Source organism: Sander lucioperca, chromosome 17 (assembly GCF_008315115.2).
Source record: "Sander lucioperca isolate FBNREF2018 chromosome 17, SLUC_FBN_1.2, whole genome shotgun sequence".
Lineage (NCBI taxonomy): Eukaryota > Metazoa > Chordata > Actinopteri > Perciformes > Percidae > Sander > Sander lucioperca.
In genome coordinates this window covers 16,205,016-16,217,040 of record NC_050189.1, presented here as the reverse complement: position 1 = coordinate 16,217,040, position 12,025 = coordinate 16,205,016, and the positions used below count along the sequence as shown (strand labels likewise).

General features: G+C 41.4%; 1 protein-coding gene across 1 annotated transcript in view; it reads right to left on the bottom strand.

The window, feature by feature from the left end:
* LOC116036048 (neurexin-2-like) overlaps positions 1 to 12,025 on the bottom strand; it is a 446,903-nt gene that overhangs the window by 72,324 nt on the left and 362,554 nt on the right. The window contains exon 8 of the mRNA XM_035993813.1: positions 9,359 to 9,520. Coding sequence (XP_035849706.1) covers positions 9,359 to 9,520 — 162 coding nt within the window. The remainder of the gene's footprint in view (positions 1 to 9,358; positions 9,521 to 12,025) is intronic.

The window sequence follows — 12,025 nt, the reverse complement described above, 5'->3', positions numbered from 1 at the left end:
TGATTTGGAAAGGCAATCCTTCCCCCTTTTATCGTTTGCAAACACTGAGCAACCACTTAGTGCCACTGAGTTGTCCAGGGCATGCTTCCATTGACTTTACTGAGGTCTATTATTGTGTTGGGGTTGTGCAGTGCACAACATGCTCAGTGCATCAAGCTCTGTTTACCACTTTAAAGACTCCTAACGCTTGGTCAAATCCATAAGGCGTACAAACTATTTTTTGTTGTACAAAAAGCTGCAGCTCAGACATGTCAATATACTGTATATAAATTGAAAAAATAAATACGTAAAAGGCTCCAAGGGATACTCAGACGCAGGGAGAAGTGAATGTTGCCTGTAGCTTTAACTTAAATGTCTCCTTTGAGCTGGAACAATAGAGCCGTATTTCATCAAAGTGTGTGTCTATGCCTCACTATATGCACTCATAATGGATTAAGTGCTAAAGGCAAAGTAAATTATCCTTGTTTTCCGTTGTTTCAGTTCTCTTTTTATTTGTTAAATGCTCTGTAGACAGTGCTTTGCGAAGCCGTCCTCAAGGTAATACTGAGAAACAGCTGAGGTTTTTGCCTTTTTATGTGTGTGTGTGTGTGTTTTCTCTCCTGATTCTAGTGCTCTTCACACTCTCTCTCTCTCTCACACACACACACACACAACTCCCTGACACACATAACTTTGACAGGTAATAGGAATGTAGAGACAGTTTTTTTCCCCTATCTTTGTTTTCTGTTGTAGTCACAGCTACTAAGTTAAGAAGATTGTTCTGTTATTGTAAAGTCTCAGGTTTGATCACGGCAGCAGGCGTGTTCTCTTGAACTGTCATTGAGTAAAGACACAGAAAGGCTCCCTGCTCATTGTGTTTAACACTGCAATAGCCCACAACATTGAACACTGTGATTAGAAAAAATTGAATTATTCCTTCATTGTTTTTGCTATTGTTTCCCTCCTGCCCTGACTTTTTCTAAATACCTATTCTGCACATGGCTTTCTTGTCATAATGATAGAATAACATTTAGAAAACGTAGGGGTTTTCGGTGTTGTTTTTCAAAAAAACACCCCCCATTTGTTGCCAGGAGCAGCGCCGATTAACATCGGTACTCTCCTCCTCCGCTGAATTGACGCATTGCTGGCCATACAGCGCATTGAGACAATGAATAGAACATGGGAACTTATTTACACAGCAATTTTCACTCACATTCACTTATAATAACACTAATGTCTGTAGGCCCACAGTATTCATCCTGTCATGTGTGAAATATCAGAAATTAAAGCAAAATTAATTACTCTTTCACAAGTTGAGTCCCGTGTGTGCACTATACGCTATAATAATATCAGGTATGTTATTCATGTCCCTCATTTGAACAAAACACCAACGTTCCCAAATGGTATTACTTTCATAGGTTGGTGTGGATGTGCATGATGGCAGGCTGTGTGTTAAACTGTTGAAGCGAGAGATGCACTGTGCACAGGAGAGATGGATATAACTCGACAAAATGTGATGACGTAATCATTTGCACCGTGATTATATTTACCATTTAGTTTACTTGACAAAAAAAAAATGCTGAAATTGATGACAATGTTTCAGCATTTGTTTCTTGCCTTTTATGTTTTAGGCTGCAGGTTACACGCTGCTTACGACTCAAAACAGCATCAGACAGAACCAAATAAATGTGTTTATTTTCGTCAGAGACGATTTATTTGCGGGAGTTGCTCAGAGAAGCGTTAGAGATTTTGTGTTGACTGTTGACTGAACTAAACAACTATTACTGCATCGGCTGACAGGTCATTTTACTGTACACTGCTAAGAGTACACCCGTTTTTGGGGGGTTGAAACTGTTAAATAAGTGATCTGGCTGGCATGTGTCCTAGCTGCTTTAGAGATTAACGTAGCGCTATAGAGATGGAGAGGTTAATGGCCCATCAGTGATAAGAAAATGATACAGCTCTTGGCGGTTATAGTACTGATATTGCAGTGCTAGTGTTAACACTATTTCTTTAGCACCATGTCAGTGGTTTTCCGTGCTTTTGCCTGTTAACTTCAAACTAAACTGATATTATTACACCATACGGTCTTATATTGATTTCCTACCTTCAGAGCCGTTGATATCCATTCCTTTTAGTAGACTATGAAAATCAACTTAAGATTTGAAAACCTATTTGAGATAATAATAACCTATTTGAGTGAACATAAACTTCCCAAATCTTTTTTGTCAGGATTCAATTTTAGAAGAGTGACATTAGGCACAACCTATATATCTGGATCCACCAATAGAATAGTGATTATCAGCTCCATCCTGCTTTATAAAGAATACATAGCTAGATAAATTAGCTGCCAACTTCTGCCTAGCCCAAGCATGAATGCTGAATTATAACCTGTGTATTAAGTCACCATTAGCTTCTTTTGTTTTTTGCATTGGCCTATTTTTGCATTTGCACCACTGAGAGGCTCATCTTGTGCAATGCCGTTCACTGTATTGGTTTTTGACTATCTAATTTTACCAGACTGCTGCTGTCATTCCTCATTGTCTTTCACGCTATATCTTTCAAACGCCCTCCAATCTTACCTATTTTTTCACATGCATGCCATGCACACACACACGCACTCTCTCTCTCTCTCTCTGTGTCAAACACCACACCTACACACAGGCACAGCATGAACCACAGGAACCCAGATACCGGTATGCTGTGTTATTCTTGAACCTAAGCCTCCTTTGGTTATCTCCTTCTTTGGCCACGCTGCCTCATAATGTCATCTTTAGCAAAATTAGTCCTGGTAATTAGCCATGATAACTCTAAAACTTACAGCTAATAAGGCGTGATCTCTTCTAGCTTAAGGTATTAGAAAAAGAGAGGAGTAGGTGAAAGAGAGAAAAGGAAGTGGGAGGGGGGAGAAGATTTATTTAATTTGATTTATTTTGAGGCATTTATTTTTGTTTATCTATGCTGCTCTGTTTTCACAAAAATATGCAGCCTGGGGTTCTGCTTTTTACAACGGATCATGCAGCATGTAGGGGAAAGATGAGGCAGGAAATAAAGCTGGCAACATGCTGTACAAGATGACTCTCAGGCCAGTTAGTATCTACAATGTGGGTTAGTACAAGTCCAAGTCTAAGCTAGTGTTGGGTGGCTACAATGAAGAATGTGCATGTTTTTTCTACTTGTTTCTGCCTCAAAGGGTTAAGGAGTAAAGCTTGTTCCCATTAAATCTTGGAACGCATCGGCTATCAATCTGACGGCAATTCAGCCTCTTGGGGCAACAGTCCATATTTCTGGGGTTCAGGTGTAGCCAGCAGATCCAGGCCAATACTTCCCCTTCCGTGCGCCGGGTCCGATTAGCAACTTGAGACTCGAGAATGGAGTTGGAGTTGAGAGACGACGTCTCTATAAACAGATTTATGCATATCAATGCAGATACATTAAAAGCTAAATTGTTAGTCCGTGGGCTCCCAGATTGTATTTCATTAAATGTTTTTTCGCCTCTTTTGCTCTGCACACGTACTGTTTACCTGCATGCCAATAAATCACGCTCAAAAGTGATTGGTCAATACTACTCGGACTACAAAGGGACAACAAAAGTATACCGGAGTGCTTTCGGTACCAACAACCTTGTCCCGATTAGTTCCCAGTCAAAACAATCACAACAACCGGTTTTGCTGGACAAACAGGAGCAAATGAAAGGGGATGTCAATAAGTCCATCAAACACTTTGGTCCAGATCAACTATTCTCTTGTCAATCAATGGCCAACTTAACTTGAAATGTAATGTGTCCCTGAGAGGACAATTCCTAATCATGTTGTTTAAGTCACAGTGTTTCCTAGAGTAATACTTGCGTCGATGACAACACTGATGATGGCTAGGCTTCCATTATAATTGCTGGGTTTCCTACGAGATAGCACCAACATCCAGAGAAACTTGTATAAAATAAATATCAGGATTATAATTCAGCGATGATACTTATACACTGGTCATGCGCGAATGAGCTTTTCGATTTAGGAAACTGTATGAGCTTTCTTCTCACATTACCCTCACAACTCACTAACCTAAAAGGTCAACTGTGGACAAAAGACAACCCAATGTAAGAGACAAATTGCTGATTAGGGACTAGGGGCTGCCACATTTACATGCAGCTGTAGCAAAAGCTGCATCTGACATCACAAAAAGTCTTTCAACATACTAATCAACACCAAACAATGCATTTCAGTGACATTTTGTCTCTTAGTCGTGCATGTGCTCAAACTAGTTGATGAGGCAGAGATGGGACATCCCAAACACAATGACAGATTATCATGGCTGCTTTCAATATGTCAAGACTTCTAATGTCAGAGGGATTTTGTGCCTTCCAGCGTGTCACAAATCAGAGCCAACATGAAGACAGGCAACCAGAATTAGCACGCGGTAATTTCAGCTGTGACTGGCTTTTGACAGTACGTGATCTGCAGCAAGAGCAGAATTGCTGGTACATATAGCAACCATGTTTGTTATTCCTAGGCTAGCTCAGATCATCTTTGAACATCTAATCTTTTCACATTACCAACTTCTTTTTTAGGTTTGATCCAAGCAGCGTGTGGGCTAGAATCCAACTTGTTGTTTAGCGTCGTCAATTCAACAAGGCCAAGAAGTTTCGTGACAAGGTATCTTTTCAGAGTCACTTAAGACTTTCAGTGAAAAATATTATATAATAATAAATAATAATATATATAATATATTTCAGCAAAAATATACCAATGTAAAAGGAGAATAGCCAGGGACAACAAGAAACAAAAAGCAGAATGCAAAAGAAGGTGGAATACAAGGGAGAGGTGTCCAGGAGTAAGGAGGAAAGGAGAATATGGCAGTGAATGACAAATAACAGGAAGACGGAGGGTAACAGAGAGACAGAGCAATGTGTGAGAGCACCACAGTGTGTGAGGCATGCAGGGCCCACTCTGAATGGTGGATCAAATAAGCTGGGCCTTTGTAGAGCAAAGGCCCATACGATCTGTGCTCAGCCAGAGCACATTCTGTTTAAATGCATGTGCTAACTCAGCATCTAGACCATATGCCTTTCTTTTCATATTGTCCAATCCTTCAGGGTGTATGGGTGTAATATGTGCTCTTCAATATTGAGAGGGCAGGTCGGAACAGCTCAACTGACGAGCCAAATTGCCCGCTGCAGAGAAGCTCGCTGGCTTTGTCCACTAATTAAAAGACCACTGTCAAAGGTCTTGAAAACTTTGAAATATTGAGCCGAGTTAATAATGTCCAGCGACAGTGTTTGTCCCCTATCTTGACTTAATGATCACTTCTCTTATGGATTCATTGACTTGGGTAGCAGAGCCACAGGGTGTTTCTGTGTTGGATTAACTTCAGTGATCTTGCTGAAATCAGAATGCGTGTGGCCTCGACATGGACTGTGACTGGGCCAAAGCCTTCCTCAGAGGTGACTCCATTGATTTGTTTCGTCATTGAGAAACTCTGCAAATCTAACACCATGCAGGTCAGCAGTACAAAAGTTTTTTTTTTTTTCCTGATGTACTTGGGGTAGTAAATGTTTGACGAGCCTATATATCACATAGTGTTGCAAGTGTTGCTGTTTCTTTTTTTACATTTGTATATATTAATCAACTTTAGTGGCATTTACTGGCAGTTTGTGATGCACTTACAGCCTGACTATACATTGCATTGATTGCCGTTGCCTTAGTGATAAGGAAGCACCACTGGAAAAGGGCAAATGGCTTTGCTGCAGCACCCTTCCAACTACAAAGTCTCAAATGAATGTTTCCTCGTGGTAGGTGGACAACTCCAGAAGATTTTATCCTGCAACAAAGGTGAGACGAGGAGGAAGCTGCAGACGAAGATAAGGAGAGCATTGATATGAACTTGGGAGGGCAGGATGGGAGAGGGGGTGAAAGAGAGTGAGGGCAAGAAGAAGGTTCAGAGCATTCATCCAGTGCATGGCATCAGTCAAAGAAATCAATTTTTAATCTGGCCGTCAGGATGGCAAAGCTGGTGTGCCAACATCGCTACTATGGACTTAATTACACAAAAGTGCCCGCAACGAAAAAAGGGAAGATGAGAGGAAGAGAGAGGTGGAAGAAGTGATGAGAGAGGTGGGAAGAGGGGGAGAGAGAGAGAGGCTGAGATGGAGGGAGGAGCGTGAAATGGGTGATAGCAAGGTCACTGCGTGTGAGAGAGATGGAGAGGCGGAGGTTGCGGTGGAGAGACAGATGGTGACGTGGAAAAGAAGAGAGGAATCTGTGAAAACAAGGCTAGGGGGCTGAGAGCAGAGATACCTGATTTCACACCCCACCAATCTGACTGGGGGTCTATAACACACACACACACACACACACACACACACACACACACACACATCACACACAGTGTATGATCATAGCATGTGGGTGACTTTGAACACACACACGTATGAGCACACACACAGCAAATAAAAACTTCATAGGGCTTCAGTGCCTCTTTTGGTCCCATTTTGCTCTTCTTCTGCTGTGCTCTTCCTTTAGATTGCTGTTGCCTGGAGGGGGGTGGCCAAGCGTATCAAAGGCTTTTGACCATGGTGGCGGCATGAAAGCCTTGCCCCGGACCATAACACCACTGATAATCCGAGCTGTGCCACTGAACTAGCACAGGATAAAACACACCACTGTCTACCCCCAACCACTCACTTTTTAATTTTTACTTTAAGCTACTCTACCTGGCGCTCTGTTACTCTCAGTGCCTTTCTGCGTGGTTACCTTTCTGGCTCAGTTGAGCTGATATACTGTAGCCCTTAGAACTTGACCGCAGCTGAAAAGTTGAGCCCATAAAACACACACAGCAGGAAAAACAACCAGAAGGATCCAGCTTCTAGTAAGCTCAAGTCTGGATGTCCTTCTGAACTGTAAACACACCTTCAAAAAAGTAACAAATTACAGGGTCTGGTATTGACTCTTAATTCTATAACTTTAAGTAAAAAACTAAAGTTCTGCAAATGTAGTAATCGTACAACAGTAGTATTCAACAGTACAACATGGAAATCTTAAAATTCTCTTTATACAGGAACTGGGAGAGGCTGCATCATGCTGTCAGCAAACTGCTTCCTTTGATTTGTGGAAAACAAGATTTTGACTTGACTACACAACATTTTGAGCCATGTTTTGCAGTGAGCTGACCCAATCCGAAACAGGTAAATGAAAAAATGCAGCCCTTGGCAGAAGGTCAAACATGAAAGCAGATGTCTGATGTGTACACTACTTCTCTCCTGAATTTTGTCTGAGACGCTTTCCTTTCTCTCCCAACCATATCTCACCTTTACCTCAAAAATGTCACCTCTTCATTCACTTTCCTTTGCTTACTTTTGTCTGCAATCCAATAAAATGTTTAGCCGACAAAGGCAACTCCATTGTTCCTTAAAACATTTTCTCTTTTCAACACTATACATATCAAACTTTTAATTAATTCCTGCACTTCCGGCTGTTTTTCCCCCCTCATTTCCTCTCTACTCTCGCTTAGCTACTTATTGGGGGTAGATCCTAAATCGGATCTGCTAGAGTGGTCGACGTAGTTAGGTTTAGGCGTAGGGAATTGGGATTGGTTAGGATAAGTGGAAGAATACCAGGGTAAGCCAATCAGAGGCAGAATAAGACAGAATAAGGAAGAATAAGGCGGGCCATGAGGCACGTCCTTTGACATTGACACGTCTGGTGGATCCAATCTAGCATCTACCCTTATTGGGAGATCATTCAGTCTAACCAACAGAGTCCTAAATGCTCTGCTCTCCAACCATCTGCTCTGGCTTTCCACTCCCAGCACTTGGCTCACATTGCCTCTTCACTTTTACCTCTTTTTCTTGAAATTATACCTGTCGTCATAGTCTGTTTTTCTACCGTTCACACACCCCCACCCCCCTCTCCCCTTCCTCGTGCACAGGCTCTGTCTGTACATTGACTGTAAATCCAGCCTTGTCTTGATGAGAGAGGATAGTTAAACGCCTTGGGAAGTTTAAGACCCACTAGGGATCCTTCTGATAGCAACCCAAATAATGAAAATGTAATTGTACAGGGATAATTAAGTTAGAGATAGGGCGATTACTGTGTGATCCATTAAAAGTGATGGCAAAAGTAATTACTTATTCAATCAGCGTGGTTTTATGAGGAAATGCGATGGCGCCATGTTGCGTCGCCTCTATACAAGTCATTACATTTACAAGGCCATAATACTTTAAGCTGTGATTGGTCCTCTTGACAGCTTGTTAAGCTGTGAATTAAAGCCCTGGTGAAACTAAAAAGTTGAAGGAATTAAGTTTTTATATTGCAACTGTCCTCTAGACATCCATCCGTGACTACTGCATACATGGCTGTGTATAAGTGTGTGTAGGCTTGCATGGCTATTTAATCTCTGTTTGTGATTTTCTATCATCCCGCTGTGGTGTGTGTTTGGTCTACAGTGTGGTTAGGAGGAGAGGAAAAAAAACACTTGAAAGAGATTCAGGATACTGTATGTCTGACACCTCCCGTTCTCACATTTGGGATCTACTGTATACAGTATATCTGATGATTCTCAGGAGTTAACACACATGTTTGTGGGAGTATGTGTGAGGGTGACTCTGTAGCACATTCAAACATGTGTGTTCTCACTGCAACTTTGTGATGTGTGTGATTTCTTTTTCACTGCCATTTTGTTTGAAACAAAAAAAATCGTAGCAACAGTTTTGAGACACCATCTAACTGATGTAAACAGGTAATCGGTTGGCAAAAAAAAGCCCACACTTTGCCACACAGCTGAGTTTGATATCTTAAGGACAGTTTGGATATTTTGAAGTGGGGTTTGATGAGCTACTTATCCATAGTCAGTGTATTAGCTACAGTAGATGTCGGTCGGCCCGCACCCAGTTTGGAGAAGCAGGCAGCAGTACCGACACCGGAGTTAAGCAATGTACAGCAAAATAATTTTAGCCACCTTAAAAAAAGCCCACCAAAAAAATCAATATCAGTTGTCTTGGGTGTCAGTAGTTGTCTTATTACTTATTATATCAAGTGTATGCTATATTTGGAATATATTACCACTTTACCTCGTTATCAGACAGCCCTTTCTGACGGGGAACTGAAGCCATTATATTATATCCATCTTTGCTCTTTTCAAAACCACCAGACTCCATTGACAAAAACAGTCATTTTACCACACAGAACACAGGAGTTGATGGTCCTCCGCTGCCTCCATCAGTTAGTTTGTTTGTCTTATTGTGCGACGTTGGTGAATCCGAACCAACCTTTCAAAACACCAAAGTCAGGGAGATACAGTGCAAAGAAGCGTGTGTACATGGTAGCATGTTTGATCAGCTACATACAGCATATATTCACAAACTGCACAATCACACAGAGACACTCACATCTTTAAGGCAGCCCATGAAGTTGTTGCTGACTGGTGATCCGGGCAGGTCGGCGGTGTTCGGGCTCCCTCCAATGTAGAAGAAGTCATCTGAACCCAACATGGTGTAATCTTCCTGGGTGTAACCAGTGGTGGTCAATATACCATCCACTGAGATGGTCACCTGGCATAGGCATGGCCCAAAAGAGACAGACAGAGAGATAGCGGGAGAGAGAGAGAAACAGAGCAGGGATAGGTAGAAGTAGAGAATGATGAGAGTGGAGAGAAATTAGAGGAATGAGGAGGAAAAACAAGGAAGAAAGTGGATTAAACACCAGTGATAGGTGGTGTTGCCCCCTAAATATCGCTTGGTTGGTTGCTTTTGGTGCCACTCGGACTGGGGACTTTCACTCTAGAGTGCAGTTGCTAAGAGAAAACCAATATAACAGCGCTGTGCTCCCTGTGTAATCACTGCCTCCACTAAAGTAGGCTTCAACTGTATACTAGGCTGGATTAAGTGCACCTTAAATGACATGTAAAAATCGATATTGCAATTTTTCTTTGCTGTCAATCCCTCACTCAGGAACTACCATAAAAAAAAAAATCCCTGTTCAATATTCAACTGCCTCAAGTCTTGTCTTTTGTGCAAGGCGACACACACTTTCTGTGCCGCACATTTGATTGCAAAACCAAAATGAAAGTGGAATCAAACACAAAGCCACAAGCCGATGGTATAAAATAGTGTGGATTGTGCATAACAAGATTTAATATACCAAACATTTTAATAAAAAAATGAAGGCTGAGTGTCCTTGTATTACTGAACATGACTAGTTTGATCACAAGTAGTTTAAACCTAAATTACAACAGCAAATGTGGGGAAATGTTGTATTGATGTAACACAAGACCTTGCAAGATGAGGTGAAGCAACAGTTTTAAATTTAACACCAGACCTCGTCAGTTCAATGAACACCTGAAGAATAACACGAGATTCTGCTCAATTGAAATTAGAATGCATCTGAAATGTGCATAAGGACTTTCCTCCACTCAATTCTTCCAGAAGTTGTCTTATTATACTCAATACAAACCAGCACATTGCAGTACTTGATGAAAAAAGCTAATTAGTATAATTTGGCTAATTGTGTTATAGCTGCATTAGCTATGTTGCTACACAGACAGCTACCACATGAGGCTGATTCGTGAGGGAGTTTTGCAGTTAGTGACCAGTTTATGGTCTAATTATCCTAATAGAGCTGGCCTGGGTGAAAGTGAAGTACTCATTTCTCTGATTCAACAGCTGTTATTCTGCATAAATGTACACGGCTTAAATACAGGACTGCAGGGAGCCGTGTACACAACCATCTGTTTTTCATAACCTTTGCACACTCAGAAGTGATGCTAGCACACAGCTTCCGTCATATCATCCGAGGTCCAACTTCACATTTTGGTCATCTACAATAACATTTGGCAGTAGTTCATTCTGCATATTGGATCTCGAGATGCTAATCTCCGTAAGTGTGGTTCTGATTTCAATCTGCAAAAATACCATTTATTCAAAAAGAAACATAAAAAACTTTGACTCAATATAAAGAGCAGCAAACATTCGAAAGCAGAAGGCTGAAAGGGAAGCTTAGCAACTGCACTCAACAGATCAGTCACCACAGCTAAGTGCCTGTCTTCTCTTTTTCGTGACAGTTTTTTTTTCGTTCTTTTTGTTTTGCCGTACTTCCCTTCTTAACAGGGCAACTCATTTTTATGTCTGCTGTTACTACTTGGAGATACATAGTGATCGTATTGGCATGAGGAATCTGCGGTTGGCGGTGCTGGTGTGTTGGGGTCATCATCGAAGATCTCGGATGAGGCTTTCAGCGGGGCAACTTCATTTAACCTACAGTGACGAGAGAGACCTTACAGGTGGCTAAGGAGCAGAAACAAGGGGGGAGAGGGGGCAGAAGTCTTGCGACGTATGGCATTTGAAATGTTTCTACGGACTTTGGCCAAAGCCATCTACCCCTGGCATGACCTCTTCCCGAAATGAGATAGGATGGAGAGTCAAAGGGTAGAGATATAACCTGTACAATTTCTATGCTGAAGAACATCTTTTAAGGCCAAACTAGGCTCTTTGGGTTTGGGAGAATACTTTGTGGAGGGTTGTGGATGGTATATCTTCAGGAATGCATTGGGGACATGAGGGACTAACATTGGCAAACTGTCAGACACCTATAAAGCTCCCAGCTTCCACCACTAAAAGCTTTTAAATGTATGCAGTGCATCAAAAAGAAAAATCCCTTGGGCAATCATATAACATTCATAGATTCATTGTGTGATCAGAGGTTGGACGTAAACAGCAATTAAAAAACCATATGTCAAAGATCCAAAATAAGCAAGTGCATCGTTAGTCGAGAATATACAAAAGCAAAACAAATATCCAAGGGTTTCCTCTGAGGTGACATTGTAATTATTCACGAGACCTAGCTAGTCTTTGCTTCAGCTAGACTGCACACTCATCCCACTGAGTAGCATTACAAGCACTTGCATCACTGGCCAGAGGAGGGAAAGAGTGATGATATCAAAGGTTGTTGGTGGAAATACCCTAATGCTCCTATTTTTTAGAGTTTTTAAAGTTAATAAAATTGACAAAAACTCAAAAAATCTGACCTGGCTCTTTCTTTGACAAATACCCAAGACAAGC